The sequence below is a fragment of the Fusarium subglutinans genome (assembly GCF_013396075.1).
Source record: "Fusarium subglutinans strain NRRL 66333 chromosome Unknown NRRL66333_c0000190, whole genome shotgun sequence".
Lineage (NCBI taxonomy): Eukaryota > Fungi > Ascomycota > Sordariomycetes > Hypocreales > Nectriaceae > Fusarium > Fusarium subglutinans.
This window is the reverse complement of record NW_023502253.1, coordinates 19696-38256: the sequence shown is the minus strand read 5'-3', so window position 1 is coordinate 38256 and position 18561 is coordinate 19696. Positions and strand designations below refer to the sequence as shown.

The window sequence follows — 18561 nt, the reverse complement described above, 5'->3', positions numbered from 1 at the left end:
TGAACTCGAGGAACTGACACCGGTCGTGTTACAAAGAACATGCCTTTAAACTGTGCTGTAGCCATAATATGAGTACGACCTGGCGTGTAGAGCAGAGCGTGCAGGCACTTCAGTCGAAACTGATCAAGTCGTCGTCCTCTTCCTCGTCCTCGTCATCTTCGGCCTTGTCCTCCTGGGCCCCGTCATCCATTGACGATTCAAGTCCAATTTCGGTGCCCGATTTGGCAGGCTCCCCCCGGCTGGGTTCAGCTTCTTTACAAGTTGAGACCTCCATTGACCAATGTGTTTCCACTTTCTCTTCACGTCGCCGATGAAGAGCGTCCGATGTTGTCGTTCGGTGCCAGATCCCACTGATGTGTATCGATTCTGGGCTCTTCTGACGCCTCTTGGCCTTTGCGTCATCTGCGAGCTCTTTATCCTTCTTAGCTAGTTTTTCGGGGCTCCAGTTCTGACGGCGAGAACTTTCCTTTGAGGTATCTGCGAAACTCTCCAAGACTGCAGTTGTCGTTATGGTATTCCCTGCAGTTTGGCGTACCTGCTGGATAGTTTCCGCGTAGTAGCCTCCCTCCATTATCTCTTCACTGGTTGGCTCTAAACAATGCTTTCGAGCTTGTGCCATGTGAGTTGGAGTTTGTGCCCGGGGACTTTGAGCTTCAAAGGGATCAGACCGGCCAGTTGGAGAAGTTTCATGTCTAGGTCCTCCCGAACTTGTTCTGTTGCTTCGTGACTGATGGCGATTGTTAGGCCTTTTGGGAGCTCGAGCAGGCAAGGGAGAAGGTCTAAGGGGCAACTTCATCTTTGGAGCCTCATCGCATCGTGAGGGGCACTGGCAAGGCTGCCAACAAAGCGATTCGCAACTGTGGCCGCACTTCAAGACCTCCTCACATTTCTCCAAGCATTTGACCTCGCTGTGGTCGAACTTGTGGCAAGTGAGCTTGCATGGATGGCCCTTTGCACACGTAGACTCGCAACCTTTGTCGCAACCGCCACCGGGGATGTACTTCCAACCACTGGCATTCTTGAGGTTTGTTCGCGTTCCGTGGTTATGGCAGGTGACTGGCAGATAATTGTCAATACACTGGCGGCGTTCAAACACATCGATGACCTTTCTCCATGTACTGTATGCCTCTGAATTCTCATCTCGCACGAGTGTCTGGGAGTTGCCGAAGACATACATTCCGCATCTCGCTCGGCTAGTACCCACGTTTGCCCGATTCGCATTCCCAATGAAGCCTGGGCCAACGGTTCGAACAAGAGATAGCAGAATGACATCGTTCTCCTCGCCCTGGAAACCGTCGACAGTCCTTACGGACCACTTCTTCAACGGATTCTTGATTTCGAGATACAGATCACGACGAAGCTTCTCCGTGATGAGAGCAACCTGCCCCTTGTAGAACGTCAAAATTGTGATACGTTCTGGGTCAACGCCGTTTTGAACAAGATATCGCACGAAGCCCACTATCATGTCGGCCTCATCTGGGTTCGAAAATGAAAAGTCGTTGACATTCTGCATCTCTTGTCCTTCGTGATCAAACCACCAAAGGCTCTTTCCGCCCATGCCTGGTATAGGAGGTCGGTTGTCTGGGTCGTAGACGGAACAATGATCAGTGAGCTGGGGGTAGAAGGCGTTGACCACTTCGCGAATGGCAGGGACCATACGACGCTGGACTCGGAGCATACTATATGGCAACTTGAGCTTGACCAGACGCTCAAACAAAGACACATGCATATTGTAGGGATCACGGCCGAGGTCTCGTACATCTACAGATGGTACCAGTTGCTGGTGATCTCCGACGAGCACTACCTGGTCCAGACTGGGATAGAGAACGGAGCTAATGTTGGCTTCTCGAGTTTCGGCCGCTTCCTCGATCATCAATATGCGGGGCTTCAATGCTGCGATCATACCACGATACTTGGACAGTCCGGTGGTTGTACAACCCACGATCTCAATACGTTCAGATGTGATGAGTCTGACGTCGGACTCCCATCGGCTGACTTTGATATCATCACAGGCTTCCTGGTACTCTTTGAGAAGCTGAGGGAACTTTTGAGCTCGTGCGCGGATAAGTTCTTCTCGTAGGAGGCGGTAGACCATGCCGCGCTCATTCGGCTTGATCTTATATAGATCTTGATTCATCTTCAATAGCCTGCGGGCTCGGTGGACCCAGGAGGCTTGTTTGGAGAGTGCAGTCGGAAGGGCACCGGTGACATTGAACTTCATGGGAAAGAAAGCACCCTTCAGTCTCTCCTTCTGATTCTCCTGCTGGGTTTCTTCAGGTGCATCATCCTTTGCAGGATTTTCAGCCTGATTCTGAGGAGGGCGTATGTCGACAGTGGTGTCGTCCTCGATGACCTGGAGCCAGTGCGCAATGCGACATTCGATCTCAGTTCCGTCATCACGATTGACCAGAGTAGCAGATTCCCATTCGTCATCATCCAACGACTTGTACTGCGCATCCGAGAGGAGTCCTTCTCGATGAAACTCTTCAGCTGGGATCAGAAATGCAGGGAAGCATTCCGACAACAAGGTTTCGATTGTGCCGAGAACCTTTCTTCGAGCTGGCTCACCCCCAATACCGCCGGCACCTTTCCCTTTCTTGGATTTGAGATTGAATAAAGTACGCTCTTCTATCGCCTCGTCTTCTGTACGCCCACCGAGGCGCACAATGACGGCTTCAAAAACCGAGAGTCGGTCTAGAAGCTGATCGAGAGCGTGGTTGGTTTGAGCAGCAACTACGACAGGTGGGATATCTTCTTTCTTTTCTTCCCTTCGAGCCTTGAGAGTCTGGACATAGCTTTCAATGGCTACAACGGATGTGAACGTCTTGCCAGTGCCAGGAGGACCTTGGATGACAGCCAGTTCTTTGTGGGTCATGCGTTCCAAAGCTTCCCTTTGAGAAGGGTCAAGGTGATCAGCTCTGTCAGGAATACGAGGAGTCTGCCTTGGAGTGTCCGCAAGATACGCAGTCGTGTGTTCGGTGTTGGACTCATGGATGATGTATTTGTCAAACTTGGAACTGAGGAATGTGAGTTTGAGTATTGAGTATGCAATGGGAAAGACTTACTCGAACATTGCGGCATGTTGCAACCCAACCATGGCGTGACGAACAGTCTCGAAATAACCTCCTTTGGCTTCAAGCATCACCATTTCGATGGAAGGATCGAAGACAGCATTGTTACAGTCGGACCAAAAGATCTCGATCCGGGGCGGAGTGTCTTTACCTTCGTTATCAGCAGGATCTGGTTCTAGGCCACCCACGATGTATCGTGCTGCAACGACTGCAACATAACATTGGGTGTTAAAGTTGTCATCTTTTGGAGAAAGCGCGATAAGGGTTCCAGCAGTAAGCCGGTTCGACTGTTTCCACTCAACTTTGGTGGGTGAGCGCTCTGTTGAGAAGGCAATGCGGCAAGCTGGCCCAGATCTAGCAAACAAGTAGCCTTGGACGTGTACCTTGTAGTTGTTAGTAGTAGACTTGAGGAAGTAAAAAATGTGACGGACTTGTGTATAGATGTAGAAGTTGTCTCTGTCACCCTCCATCATTCTAGGCTTGTTCTTGAAACAATTGACAGCTTGCCGAAGAAGCTCAGTACCCTCGAAGCGATTCGTGATATACTGGAACTCGAGGTAGGCATTCTTGGCATCACGTTCAGATAGTTCCTTGACAATTGGTGGAGGAGGCAACGGAGCAGGATCGATGGACATCAGCTCGCTCGAGTGCGGGAACTCTGGAGCCATGTGCCAAGGGACGCTGCCAGTCTTTGGCAGATTGTTCTTGTGCTTGACATGCTGAGTAATGATCTCCAAAGGAGTCTGGTCTCTCGGCATCTCGGACACATTAGTGTGTGTGTGGAGAAGAGGTATCGTTGCTGCACTCACCTGGTGGTTCTGGTCCCCCATCTTGCAAGATGAAGATGATCTTACTCGATGGACTCGATGGGAAGAGAAGCACCCACAACTGACGTTGTAAGGTAGAATATGGACAGGTTCAAGTAGACGAGAGATGAGGGATTGGGCAAAGGATCAATATATGACTAAGAAGCTCTGAGTGCTTCGTGAAGGATGTGAGTAGTGTGTGTTTTTGATGAGATTGGTTGACGACGGAAAGGATTAGTACGGTGAAGGAGAGAAGAGAAGAGCAGAGATGCAGAGAAAGACTGCGAGAAGAAAGGCGAGAAGAGTCAGGAACAATTTCTTGAAGTGCTTGTTGCCCAGCAACTCTGAAGAACGAGGAGTAGAGGAGAGAGAAAGAGAGAGAGAGAAGGAAGAAGTGTGAGAAGAGAAGAGAAAGAAGGTGGGTAGTGGGCGCAAGCTGCAGGTATGACTGAGGACTCAACTCAAGTTTCGAGTCCAATGAAATGGAAGTTAAGGATAGAATGTTGATGCCAGCTGCCCGCCAGGTGCCACTTGCAGATGTTGGGAATTCCCCTTGGCGGGGGGTGACGTCCCCTGGCTCCAGTTGCTCCAGTAGAGGCGAGTAAAAGGCCTCGGGGCGCCAATCAGAAATTTTAATATGACTCGGAGGATGTATTTGATACTGCGATGAAGCTGGTGAGTATTTTATGTTGGCTGTTTTGATGGTTGGGGTATAACTGATGAGTGTCGAGCGTGTTGCACTGGGCTTGGGGCGAGTGTTCAGGCACGAGGTTTCCTCTTTGACAGGCTTGGCACAGGCCGTGCTTTTAAAAGATTGTGTTGACTTTGAAGAGCGATCTCTGTTGTTGAACTGCGTTGTATTGTTTCAATTCGGTACAGTAAGAACGTTTGTTGTCGGCAGAACAATGAGACACTCCAAGAGGAGAGGACAGCAGGGCACACGACACCTGAGAACGGCGCAAGAGAAGATTGTAATGAACGACCGCAAGTCTCAATTGGCTCAGACACTTATGTCAATTTGGCAACTGATCGCTGGTGTTCTCGTAGAGTATGAGTGTCCTGCCCTCAAACGTCGTGGTTAGCTCGTTGGCCCTCGACTGACAAGTTCCAGGAGTCTACCTTTTTCGCAACTGCCCAAAGACACAAACAGCTCAAGCTCAAGGATTAAAAGCCAGTCTCTTAACTCCAATTGAAAGTTTCTGCCTGTCACTGTCGCTCATGTGCAATGCCTCGTCTCGTCTCGTCGCAGAAAAGGGGTAATTCGTTGCGCGTCATCAATCAGAAATCGTCTTCAAAGCCAGCTTTAACAACCCCAAATCAAGCGTGATATCTATTCAGAGAAGAGAAAGAGCAAACTTTTAGAAAATGAAGAGTACACCCGTGGTGCTTGATCTCGGGAGCCTGCATATGGCTACACTCAGCAATCGTCATGTACCCTGCAAGTTCCCCCCTCAGCGCGTCGGCACAAAATGACAGAATGAGCGTTTTGCATCGGAATCATGGCAATTTGTATGTTTGAATCATGGGCCTGGCGTGTCTTCAGGGGGGTATACGGGATCTTGCATCACGGTCAGGGCCGTACCTAATCAAGGCAATGAGGGACAGAGTACTAAGGTAATGTGACACATGCATGTCGTTCTATATGGGATGAACAAGATTTGACAGCACTTATTCAGAGCGAAAGGGTCGATTTGTCATGATGAAGCGACATGGGTTGGGACTTGTCGTATATCTAGTTGTCGCCGCATCATTTGTGAGTGACTGGCAAAAAGACTGCTCGCTGCAACGAGCGTTTGCGAAATTACAAGCATGCATACATGGACAAACCCTATGCCGCAATTGCTGTTTGGGCATCGGACTATGTATAGCAAACGCTGACAATTTCATTGACCTGCATATCAAACAGCACATGCATGCAAGCCTCATCACAAGCCTCACCATCAATCACGAGCCTCAAAGAACAAACATCTGCATGGACAGAATTGGCGATTTTATTCCTCTGTAGGGTATTTCGATGTATCAAACCCTCCCACGAAAAGCGACAACTCGACCAAGACCCTTTATACCATGCAATCACTCTTTCCTCTTACACAAGTGTTAATACACTCCATCACAAATCGCTTTTCGAACGCGCGATAATGACCTCACAGACCAAAGCCCCCTTTCGCCACAAAATGCCCGCCGCATCCCTTTGCCTTGGACCCCATTTCGCCCGGTAAGAAGACCGACCAACCCGGAATGCCTGTCGTCGTGTACGGACTCGATATATATACAGCAGGATGCACAACCGAGAGGCGACCAAAACCTTCTATATGATCGCAAAACCTGCATGTTCCAGCTCAACGCCATCAGGGAGAATTGGCCGTCCCTGCATCGGGAAAGGCCAGAAGAGGGGGTTTTCCATATTGTCTCCTGTCTTCTGCACCGAGGGAGATCGGTCTTCCATGAATGGTCCCACGCCCCATTGGCACGTAATGTCTCCGTTCCTCAGGTTGGGCGAGAAGAAGTTGAGACTCCCCGTATGCGGCAAGACCAAACGGTCGTACTCTTCCGCTGTGAGCTTATCGGCATTGTTTTCGACATCAATGTCCCACTTTGCGGCCAAATAACGTAGTATGTTGAGAGCCTGCTCAGCGAATTGGTGGCAAGGAGCCATCTCAGTGAGATCTGAAATGCCTTGAGTGATGGACTCGGCCACACGAGGATCCACCTTAACAGCCTTCTCCATATCCGCCTCGGTCGTATCCGAGCCGACTGTTGTTGCACCAATCGCTAGGTGCATGATGGCTGAAGTGAGAACAAAATATGGCACGAACGAGGGCGTTCGCCGTAAGGTGTAGAGTGAAGAGTAAGATCTTAGAAGGCCTTGAATGGCGTCCGCCGCCTGTGAGCACACATCGCGAGGCGAGACCTTGGATCCAATGATCCGTAGCTTGATCAGAGGCCGGAACAATAGCAGGATTGCGAAATGATAGTACATGCTGCTCAAGTTAGGGATCGTGGTGAAAGAAGCGTGTTGGGCTTGAGGCTTACTGGGCGAACAGCACAGCTGGGGTGAAATTGTGCCCCAGTCGAAGGACCTCAGGTATGCGATCATACCAATTGAGGTACTGTGTGTACATGTTCAAAAGTTCTCTCGCTGTAAGAGGCTTGCCGGGGGAATGAAGAATGTATAGGGATTGGTGTACGAGCTCGCTGAGCTCGCAGAAACATTTGTACACGGAACGCACGTTAGACGGTTGTTGGCAAGAGCGTTGCAAGGGAGCGCCTGTCACAATCAGCGATAGTCATGGAATGACACAGAAGAGACTCACCGCCGTCAGTATAAGGCACCCAAAGAGACGCTTCAACGTCTCCTATTATCGCAGGCTTTGGTGGTAGATGAGGGAAGCAGGAACATTGTGGTAATGAGCCTGTGGCGAGAGACCATGCACTGTAGTATCTGTTAGAGGGAAATCTCACGATGAAAGGGGAAACTCACTGATCAAGCGCAAAAGCACCCCAGAAGGTTGCTGACTGCACAGCGAGTTCGTCTTCATCTCCTTCGTCCATTATCCGGTGAAGTCCCATCTCAACGGCGAGTCGAATACTCTGCCCAGCGTAATACCAACTCTCTGAATCTCGCCCACAACTAGCCTCTCGGATCGACATTATTCCCAAAGCTTGGATAGTTGTAAGGGAATGATGATCCGTTTCCTGGGCAAATAGTCTCAATGACTCCTTGAAGAAGTGGTCGCCAGAGGTATAAGGGTCGTTGGGATTCGCTCGAGACATGGGTTGTTTTGAAAAGCGGCACCCCAATGCAAGTAGGGCATTCACCAGTATCGGTGAACAATATCGATTCCGTCCCTCTTGGAAATCCTGTAGAAAGTGTTCTTTGCTCAAGGACGCAAATGTTGGATACTCCCAACAGAAATACAACGCTAAAAGATGTTGAACAAGAACGCTATCACCGGTAATCGCGGTCCAAGTTGAAGCTGGTGTTCGCAGCCCCGGTTCGTTTAACGGTGCCAGGATCTGTTCAACCCCGCGATATCGTGGAAGACCGTCCGAGATCTGGTCAGGATTCATCCCTTCGGCCCAAGACCCAACTCGATTTTGTGGTGGTCCTCGCATATCTGTCTGCCAGTTCATGACGTCGGGATGCGAGTTACTCCTCGTTGATCCGGTTTGGCTAAATGAAGATTGCCAGGGACTGTGCTGTCCCATCTCGGGCCTCATGGAAGACTGCTGCGACTGTTGATGGTTCGCACCAAGGCTCATGGCTGCCAATGTACCCAGTCCACCTCCTGGGAACCCCGGGTTAGGACCCATGGTAGGCGCCTCGGTACGGGGAGGAAACGAAGGTATCGAACGCTCCACAGGGCGTGGTGAGCTTGCGAGCCATTCTGAAATGGTTTCGATGGGTTGGCCGCCCCGGAGGCGGGTTAAAACCTCTTCCCATAGTTCTGGTCGGACAAGAGCAGCGAATACTTGGTCACTTGAGCGCTGCTTCTGTCGAAGAGTTTCGATTTCGGTTCGGAGGTTCTCCTTCGACTGGCGCACGGGAACCTCGTATACACATTCGGCATCTTTCTGTGCTCTACATCGTCCGCACGGTTTTTTGCCATCGCACTGTAACATCAATTGTTAGCAAGGATGAATTTACGGGATAATCGATGCGGAACGAGGCGAGCACTACAGCCAACCGGGGAAGTCCATCACAAGCTAAATAAATTGTTGTGGTGGGACATGCTATGACGTACAAGGAAAGTGAAGAACAGAGCCGACTACGCAACCAGGGATTCCGGGAAAGTTAAGCTGATCTGCTACATACCTTTGCGCGCTTCTTGCGGCATTCTGTGCAGGCATTGGGCGTCACAACACCTAACCCTCGGCGACGTTTCGAGTTTTGTGTATGGCTGACGTTGGCTGTTGCAGGACCTGATGCAGTCGACGGCGTATTGGAGGACTGAACTGAGGTGGGGGTAGGATTCCCTTGTGAGGAGGCTCCCCCAACCTGCGCAGTAGCTCCTTGCGGCGTGTGTTCAGCACTGGGTTGTCGTTGACTCCCAGCATCTGAATGTTCGTTGTCAACGTCCATAACTCGAAAAACGAGCCTGACCGCAGGCTATCGCAAAGTTACAAAAGTTTGTGGGGGCAGAGGAAAGGTTCGGTGTTTCGCTATTGTCGTGCGTATGGAACCAGGCGTGCGTCGTGAAGTTTTGTGAGCTCCAACCTTCAGCTCGAAGAGCGCCGGGTGGGATGAGGTCTTGGAGGGGCGACGGCGGAGGGCACGGCGCAGTCTGACATGCTGCGAGGGGATTCGCGATGGTGTCGTCAAAGTCACAACCTGAGTTTTGGAGCTGGAAATCTCGCCTTGTCCTCCTCTGGTCACAGGTCAAAATGCAAGGCTGATTTTTTTTTTTGGCGCTAGAAGCGAAGATGACTTTGGGCTGTTGGTACCTGAATGACTTCTGCTTTCTCAATCGCGTCACGGCGGCCTTGTAGCGGGGAGAATGCGATGCGGAGACAAGACGGTTGAATATGGCCCACCTAAGCTCTCACAATTGCATCGAGACCAGTCACAGCGAGTCGTAGGTCGAATTTGGGTAAAAGGCCCGGGCAATGCGCGTTCGTCGACTAGCTAGTAGAGTGCTAGGCTCTAGCACGAAGTAACCGAACTAGAGGTGAGCTTTACTTTGGAAGCTCACGAGCTCGAGGATACGCGACCGGGGGTATCAAGGAGCTCGAGGCCGACTCCGCGAGTCAAGGAAGAGAAAATGAAGGCTTGCAGAAGTCGCAGATCAATGGCGCTTCGAAGCGCGCAATCGTGTCACTCTTTTTTTTTTGTCGCAATTTGCGTTCTCAAGAGGGATTAACGACGCTGCGAAAAAGTCTGGTATACTCGGTGTCCACTCGATCGTCGATTGCGCCGGCAATAGAGACCAAAGTTGGGCGCTGTGGTCCATGCACAACACGGATTGGCATCTATTTGAGTTGAACAATTGAAGATATTGAAGTCAAATTGAGACCGAAAGCGGAAGTTTTGCGCATATAACGGAAGTTGGACAGATTGGGAATAAAGTGAGAACTGATTGATTGTAGGAATGTGTGAGAAATGTGACGATAAAGATTGGCTGTGTCCAGTATGGGAATCTCTTGCGATTGCGATCACGATTATCGTCGCGCTCGATTACCAGGTTCGGGCCGGTTCAAATAGAAGCAGAACCACGGCGAAGCTTCTCGACTGTAGCTTTATTTTGCTTGATGCCCTGTTACCGTGCTGAATGAATCCTGCGTTTCTTCGGCGAACTCTGTTGCAGATGGTATGTCTTAAAGCGATGTAGTCGATTACAGTAGCTGGGGTCCAGGCTCTGTCCCACGCTTCATGTCGTCAAACAGACAGTGATCGAACCGCGGATATGGAAGCTCTTTAGGGAAATATGAAGTGGTTGATGATAGTTGGAGATCAAAGTTGAGAATATGAATAGGTGGCCGAATGAAAGAGCTTTTTCTGGTTCTGCCTGAGGTAGAACTTGGAAGGTACGCTCAACCTCTTTCAGGTTACCTACCAATGTTATCAGAGGGTTGTTCCGCTTTTGACTGCTGCAGAAAGGAACGAACTCTAATTTTTGAACCGGCGTAAACGTTCTTGTCTTTGTAATAAGCTAGGATTCTTCTGTCCAAAGTTCTCTGATAACCATGAGAATGAGTGCCATGGGCCAGATCGACCAGACCAGACCCTACCAAGCTTGAAATTTAGTTAGGGTCGTGGTCTAAGTGGACAATGTGCTCAACGAGCCGTCATTCTGCAGTTGTAGACTGTCGATGGGCCTTTCTTATTGCTCGCCCTCTCATCGCCATTTTTCAGCTGCAAATCATGTCTTTTCTGAACGGGAAATGTCTGAGACAAAGCTGTTTTTGTCCGCACCGCACTTCCCCTCAGCTTCTAAGCAAGGAAAACTACAAAGTTGTACGCCATCAAACTTATCTCCAAGCCTGAATTAAGGTCACATCCCCCACAAGCATGTCCATCGTCCAATTGGAATGTTGCGGAGTCTGCCAGATTGTGCATGCTTCCTTGCATTTGGCGCACCCTTTGAGCCCTTCATCTCATCACCGTAACTTCGCATCGGAAAAAGCCAAACGGATATAAAACGGACGGCGTCACCAAGCCCTATGTTTCGTTCAATGAGATCTCTCAAGGAGAGAATAGGTCCAGAGCCCCTGTGGATATGATGTCAGAGGTATTGTAGGCTTGCGGCGATCAGAACCTCATGGTTGATCATAAGCTGGGGTAATTTACATCTTGGCAATATATGAATGACATTACTGCGTCGAAGCCCTATTGATGGTACTGGAGCAAATGCTAAGAAAGCTGCCTTACAATACTGGGCGACCCTGATGAATGGTCATCCAGGGGCTAAAAAGGAGCGATTTCTTAGAATATTGGGTGTTCATTCCAATTGTCTTCTTCATCTGCATTTGAGAATTAACTTTCATGCCAGGGCCATCCGTCGAAGTGCCCCTCTCGACCTACCCCACAGTACGTCATCAACCTCTGACAGCTTCAACGTTCAATTAATTCAGCTTGGGTCATGACCTTGAGCTGAGCTGCACTGTAACATGGCCTATAATTGCGGCCTCTTTGGCTGATAATGCCCTTCCAACATCGATAAGAGGGGCTGGGAGAACTCTTCAATAACAAAAGACACAGAGTTCACTGCCGTATATAGTGATTGACAATATTACCCCAAAATCCAACCATCCGCCCATGATACCACCGTCCATGCTATGACCTGATTTTCCAAACACCACTGAACCGCGCCCTGTAAACATGCGCCCAGTTCCAATGCACCACTATTATACAGCCAGGTTGTTTAATGACAAAGGAAAATAATATATGCCTAACTCTCCGTCAGAGTCTATGCAAACGGTTCCCGGCGCCCTTTACTAGGACTTCGGTTTTTAACAGGGCTACGGCCCCGATCCGTCTTGCTTGGGCTACGACGCAGTGAAGGAGTGTATGGAGGCGCAAGAATCGTCTTCATTTTTGGCGGCGGTGTACTGTCCGTATCGGTACCGTCGTCGAGCAACATGTGACGCTGCATCCTTGGTGTTTGCACAGGAACCCACATGAACCCAGGGCCGTTCTCAGGGGCCATGGACGGATCGTGAGGTGGAGCTGCGGGTTGTGACTGAACGGGAAGTGCTGGCTTGCTGACATATCCACCCAAGAAAAAGTTGTTCGCGAAGGCACAAAAGATGAGAACAGCGAAGAAGAATCCCTGTGAAGTGGTTAGCTTGGCGATCAGAATTATGCTGCATGAGGTACCCACCCAAGCCTTGAGGTTCATTGCTTCGGAAAACTCGTTGATGATCTCTGCGATTTGCTTCGCAGTCACCTTGACCCTCATGATAGCCTCAGGGTTCTGTGTCATGCATTCAGACCACTCCTCGCATGCCACTCTGAGCGCGGGACGATCGTTCTTAGCGCATCCGTTGATACTGTACTGAGTTTGGCATTCCGTAATTCTTCCCATGATCTCGATCCGTGCCATTTCGTTTGCATTTTCAATATCCGTTTTCACTGTGGTTACAATGGACCAGCCAATGTAGACAAAGACTGATACCAGAAAGAAGTTCACAATCAACTTGACCCATCTGTAAAGATTATCGGGGGCATTGGGGTGCTCGTCCAACATATGCAGCAGAGATCCCAAGAAACCTCTTGGGGCTTCCTTTGTTGCCTTCTTCTTGCCACGAGTCCGTCTCGGCGCGATGCTATCTTCCGAGTCGGAGTCTGACTCGGTCCAGCGGTGCCGAGTAATGCTGCTGACATCTCTATCGAGATTATGTCTCTTTCGCTTGCGAATAAATTCTGATACAGAGAGGTCTCGAGTCGCCCGTATTTCGCCTCGACCTGGTGTGTGCTTTTTACTTGAGAAAGGAGTTTTGCTGTAACGAAAGGACTTGTCGATTTTCGAGGGACTCGTCATTCCGCTCATGTTGATATCGCTCATACGGTCCCCCTCAGGAGTATCATTTGGGAAGTCAGAAACTTCTGTCAGCGCAGGGCTATCTTCTGCACCTGAGGCTTCAGACAGCGCAACGTCATCAAAAGGTCGTCGGGGTGTCGTAAAGGCAGGGTTACGGAATGCTGGCGCGGTAGTTCTAGAAGACAATTGAGGAGTAAAGGAGGATTGCGGTGGTTTCGTTTTTGAAGGCGTCCCTAGATTTGCGAAAGGATTTGGTCTTGTCGATTTCGAAGGGGAGCCAAAGACTACAAACGGTTAGCAAAGAGCTGCCAGACATGATGGATGATAGAAGCTACAGCTACAGCTGCGACGTCGGTAAAGGTAAACTTGCCATTCTGTGGGTTACTTTTTGCTGCATGTGTAAAAGGACTCGTGGGATCAAAAGGGCCACTGTTCTGGTACTCCCAGTCCATAGGACCTTCGTAAGTTCGACGATCCATAATCGATGACAGCTAGTAATAGCTCGAATAATTACGAAGTAAGGTTCGCCAGGTGGACAGAGGTTGTGGTTGACGTCGGGACCGCTGTGGTGACTGAAAGCAGCTTCCAGATTCAATCCATTGAGTATTCTTCAATTCATCCGTGGCAACCAAAAAGGCCAAAGTAAACAAAGGGTGCGGGCCACCTGCCTGAGGTTTCCAGGTGGAGCTTCATGATTATGTCAGCGAACAGGGGTCGCGCCTCGCACCTGTGGCGGCTCTAGCCATACAAAGAAAGTTGAAGGTTTGCGAATTGTCAATCTTTCCATATTCACAGCATTCGACGATTTTTGACCAGCAAATTTCTAGCACCAAGCTCTCAAAGTCTTTGAAGCGCTGTGAATACCAAGTTTCAACAAGCGATAAAGAACTCCCAGAGCGATCTCGCAAGATCGACGACGCGGTGCCATGTCGGAAAGGGATTCCCCAGTTGGCGAGCACGCCAATGAGCCTGTCAACGATGGTCAAGAGCAAGAATATGAAGAGGCTGTTGCCGCCGCTGATTCTGATCGCGACTCCGATGCGCTGTCCGAAGTAGATGAGGATCAGTTCGAGGATTACGACCCAGAAACGGCGAACATTGAGGACCGTCCCGTCGACATTGATGAAGATGTTGCGCGCACATTGAAGGCTACAAAGCGAAAGCGCACCGACGGAGAGGCCCCAAAGAAACCACGCGAAGGCCGTCGAGATAAGAAGCGCCGAGATCGAGATGAGGATGTTGATATGGATGATACAGAGGATGCGGGCAAAAAGTCACGACGTTCAAGACGCGCTGCTGGTGATGGAGAGCGACGTCAGCGTTCTAAGCCTGCTAGTCCAGAGCCAGAGAAGGAGGAGAACTTGACACCGGCAGAGCGAAAGCAGCGAGAGCTCGACCGAATGATCGATGCGGCAATCAAAAAGCCAAGCGGTCTCAAGCGCAGGAAGAAGGATGAGATTGTAGGTTTCGAAGTGCATAGGCTCAAGTTCTTCCACTAATTTCTTTTTGCTCAGGATCTTGAGGACGAGATTGACGACCTTCTAGCGGATCTCAAGGTACAGATGGAGCAGGCCTGCCAGGCTGATAACCAGGCTCGCGAGTCCGGCCAACCAGCTCTGCACAAGCTGAAGCTTCTCCCTGAAGTCACCGCTATCCTGAACCGAAACAACGTCCAACACGCCGTTCTGGACCCCGATACGAACTTTTTGCAGCACGTCAAGTTCTTCTTGGAGCCTCTGAACGACGGCTCTCTTCCAGCATACAACATTCAACGCGACATCTTCAACGCTCTCGCCAAGATGAACATCGAGAAAGAGGCACTCCTCAGCAGCGGTATCGGAAGAGTGGTGGTGTTCTATACTCGTAGCAAGAAGCCCGAACCTAGTATCAAGAGAATTGCTACACGACTCCTGGGAGAATGGAGTCGACCTATCCTGAAACGAACCGACGATTACAAGAAGCGCCAGATCGAGACCCGTGATTACGATTATGAGTATGTATTCTCTTGCGGTTTGCTTCTTACACATGCTAACTTTGATGCCAGATCTGCCAAGATGGCTCAACGCCAGAAGACCAACTCTCAATTCAGTCTTTCCCAGCGTCCTGCCGTCAACGCCAAGGATGCTGAGCGCGAACGCCTACTAGCCCCATCCCGAGGTAACAACTCGGCGCGTATGGTCAACTTGCCTTCGAGCTATACTGTTGCTCCTCAAAGTTCCTTTATGGGCTCGCAAAACTCCAGCCATCGTCCCCTAGGTGCAGGCGGTATGGAGGCTTTCCGCAAGATGGCTCAGAAGAGCAAGAAGCGGGCCAACTAAGGCCGAAATTCACGGTTGGGTTTTCTTCAGAGCTTCTTGGAACGTACTATATTTAGGCGAGCATGACGGTTGTAAGCTATTAGTTGAAACAGAAGAGTTGATGCACGCGGGTTCTGGGTTTGGCGTTCTCGGCGTTCACATAATAGGCTATTAAACACACCAAAACTGGAGCCCTCATGACGGGCTAAAACGAACTAATTTGTTTCGATATCATTTATGATTGTGACTTTGATACTTGTGATGTTGAACGTGTCAGTCCCGTGGTCTTGAGACACCAGATGACATGCACGGTTGGCTCCCACGTGGTTTTGGGGGTGATGGGTCGCTGAACACATGTAAGCACGATAAATATCGTTGATATGGTGAGTTCATTGACCCTACAATCTTCATGACAACCTCGGTTGATGCTTGTGAGAGCACTTTTTCTATAACTCTGTCATCTTTGGAGAAGCGTTCCCCAAAACGACTTCAGCGTTGAAGTTTAGCTCATGTAAATAGAACACCAACAGACCCTGCTCAGAGGACAATTCTCAGATCCTCGTACAACGAAGTACGGTGCTAAGGCGCTTGAGTTAAATCAGCCTACATTCTTGCTCATTGTAAAATACGAGGCTTGAGTGTCTAAAGTGGTTCAGAGCATCCTTCAGTCACACGTTGACAACTTCTTGTGTGCCCATTTTGGTCCTTTCTCTATCTAACATGTCAACCTTGGATATTTCCTTGTCAGAGGGTGCTTCTAGCCCGCCTCATACCGCTCTCTTCTGCCTCTCACATATTTCCCATAACCTCTTTCTTCCGATGCCTGTCGCCAGCCCACGCCAGCCCTCCTCTGCCACTAACAGCACAAACGTACCTCCAGACCTACGGCCTAATAGCGGCGCAGATAGGTATCGCGGATGTTTCAATCGGCTGTAGTCTCCGAAGTAATTGACACTTTATCACAACGCCCTTCGTTGCCCTGATTGGAATGCCTAAGACTCCGGCGGCTAAGGGCGGCTGGCTGCAGGTGGTATTACTGCGGCGCTTAAAACATTAAGCTACCCATATGATACTCGAGTTATGTTGAAGCAGGCCTCAAATACGACTTTGGAAAAGGACGATGCACAGGCAATGAATAGACGTTAACGTAGGCAACATGTCTCACTCGAATGCAGGCCTTGGGTTTCTTGAAGTGCGTTTGGGGTCACAAATCAACGCGGCATGAGGTCTACACACTTATATAGTATAGAGACGAGTCAAATCATTGACATGTCCAAGGTGTCTATAAATCGCCGGTGACCCGTAAGCTATGCAGAGTACAACTACACGCTGAGCTGTACAGGTCGCTTGGATCATTCCCAGTCAACCAGGAAGCTGACAATCTCCTTACCACCATCCACACCAAATCTTCGAACGACATCCAGCCACTGGAAACAGTACAACTTTCCGTTCCTCGTCATATGAATCCATTCGTCAAGTATAGGTTAATGGGTGACGCGGGTAATATATTTAGATCTGCTGTTGTTTTACTTAGCGCCGTTGGACTGCTCAAGGAAGTACACCAACATGTGCAAATGCTTTGGAGACAAGTATAAAGAGAGTGGATACAGCTGGGTATTGTCAAGCCCTCAGTAATATGGTATTTATAAGAAGCTTCTCTAGTAATTGTCATTATGGTTAAGAACAAGCCAAGATTGTATGTCGTCTGCTTCTTTCGCACTCCTCAAGAAGGTGGAAACCCTGACCCTTACCATTGGGGTCTCGCCAGCGGCCCAAAGGATGGTGGAATGGACGGCATGCTTCTCTACCACGTTCGCAATATCCCAACTTCACAAGGCATACACTGGCAGTTCGAAGAGCCACCGCGCAATCTCTCAAGCGGTCCAACCCCTGCGATGCTCACATTCACAGCCGTGGCCAAGATCGAAAACCTGCGGCGTTTGGAGGAGGTCATTAGAGCTGTCCCTATAGAAACGAGTGCTGTCTGGACCGTCTTCAATTGCCAGATGTGGGTTGAGCAAGCCTTGGCTGCTGTTGTTGGGGACCAGAGGTGCGTGGGTACGAATGCAATTCCGGCGAACTGGGCCGTCCTTCATCAGCAATGCACATCGTTTTCGGATCCGTTCCGGGAAATGCGACTTCGAGGGCAGCCTCTGCCAACTCCGAGGCCTACGCAGAATCTTCTACCTTCGTAGAAGTAGCTACCAAGAGCAGTACTGCGGTCTGTGACGCACTCTGTGTATTGAAAGCGGTAAGGAGGAGGCAAAAAATCTATCTTACCTCGTGCCCATGATCCCAGGGAACGCCTCGCCGACAATTGTGCATTGGATGGGTACCTGAGTAGAATGTGTACACCGAAGGGCGAGAGCGAAGATGATTGGGTAGGCTATAACCATGGTTATAGACTTGAGGAACGTGGCGCGCAGAAACATAACCGTCCAGCGTCTGCCAGTGCGCCGTTTTGTTCACTTAGCATACCCTCGCCGATTCCTAGCACGACGGCGCAATGGTTGTCCACTTTGTATATAATTCAGCCTGTAACAAGTCTGTCCTTGGTGCAAATGTCGTGCTGGCCCCATGTACACAGTCCGCTCAAAGAACAAGTTGTGACGGGGGCATGTCGAGGTTTCCTTCGCAAGTTCCTTGCGAATCTGATTGCTTCTCAAATTCGCCGTCCGCAGCATCGGAAACTTCTGGGAGTTGGTGATGTTGAGAGGAAGATTGCAAAGGACTCGCATAGCCTTGTTCTAAGACGGTCTATCAGCTCCTGTAACAAGCCGAAGTTGCTCGGCAGCATCGCCTTTCCCGTAGTCGGTGTTTCCCTAGTTTCTTCGTAGATGCTTTGCCGGCGTGAGGTCGAATCCAGTATCTCCAGGCTGTGTTTGATGTCTGTTCCCAGGCGACTTAGCTGACATGCGCCCTCAAGCCCCATCGCAATAATGCTTTCGCCATATATCATCCATCTCTTTTTCTTGCGGCCACTCATCCAGAAACTTCCCAATTTCCTCCCTCCACCCTTTGATGTAATGGGTATTAATCGCTGTTGTGTACTCCCAGTACCGTGGATACCAGCCAGACATCTCCCAATCCACAATTCCTACTACTTTTCCCTCCTTGACCAAAATGTTACTCAAGCTAACATCTCCATGCGTAAATACGGTCCCCATATCCCTTTTTTCTGATGCTGTATGCATCTCGATCAATTTTTGGATCTCTGCTTGACTCCCTTGGTCTGTGATGGAGTCTATATTGGAGACTCCGTTTCGAAGGAAAAGGTTGAATGCTGCCTCGTTCGGGAAGGGGCCTAGCCCTTTCTCCCCGGCGGCATTCCATATCCGATGGTCGTGTAACTTGCCTCCATCAGCGGCGCACACAGCACTATCTGTGATCCCCTTTCCAGTGGGCT

At 49.9% G+C, this 18561-nt stretch overlaps 5 protein-coding genes across 5 annotated transcripts; 2 read left to right on the top strand and 3 right to left on the bottom strand.

Moving 5' to 3' along the window:
• Positions 1 to 109: 109 nt before the first annotated feature.
• On the bottom strand, positions 110 to 3829 carry FSUBG_10751 (NAM7-nonsense-mediated mRNA decay; the record flags this gene model as incomplete). Its single annotated transcript, XM_036675361.1, has 2 exons — positions 110 to 3017; positions 3066 to 3829. The coding sequence occupies 2 exons, from the start codon at positions 3827 to 3829 to the stop codon at positions 110 to 112; spliced, it is 3672 nt and encodes a 1223-aa protein (XP_036533759.1).
• Positions 3830 to 6185: 2356 nt separating this feature from the next.
• On the bottom strand, positions 6186 to 8960 carry FSUBG_10750 (uncharacterized protein; the record flags this gene model as incomplete). The annotated part of the gene is made up of 3 exons (XM_036675360.1): positions 6186 to 6987; positions 7359 to 8491; positions 8694 to 8960. 3 exons carry the CDS (start codon positions 8958 to 8960, stop codon positions 6186 to 6188), a joined length of 2202 nt encoding a protein of 733 aa, XP_036533758.1.
• Positions 8961 to 11784: 2824 nt separating this feature from the next.
• Positions 11785 to 13337, bottom strand: FSUBG_10749 (nucleus export BRL1; the record flags this gene model as incomplete). The annotated part of the gene is made up of 3 exons (XM_036675358.1): positions 11785 to 12147; positions 12199 to 13091; positions 13151 to 13337. The coding sequence occupies 3 exons, from the start codon at positions 13335 to 13337 to the stop codon at positions 11785 to 11787; spliced, it is 1443 nt and encodes a 480-aa protein (XP_036533757.1).
• Positions 13338 to 13784: 447 nt separating this feature from the next.
• Positions 13785 to 15176, top strand: FSUBG_10748 (transcription factor IWS1; the record flags this gene model as incomplete). The annotated part of the gene is made up of 3 exons (XM_036675357.1): positions 13785 to 14318; positions 14373 to 14851; positions 14903 to 15176. The coding sequence occupies 3 exons, from the start codon at positions 13785 to 13787 to the stop codon at positions 15174 to 15176; spliced, it is 1287 nt and encodes a 428-aa protein (XP_036533756.1).
• A 1652-nt stretch (positions 15177 to 16828) lies between these two features.
• FSUBG_10747 (uncharacterized protein) lies at positions 16829 to 17350 on the top strand (the record flags this gene model as incomplete). The annotated part of the gene is made up of 1 exon (XM_036675356.1): positions 16829 to 17350. One exon carries the CDS (start codon positions 16829 to 16831, stop codon positions 17348 to 17350), a length of 522 nt encoding a protein of 173 aa, XP_036533755.1.
• Between the last annotated feature and the right edge of the window lie 1211 nt (positions 17351 to 18561).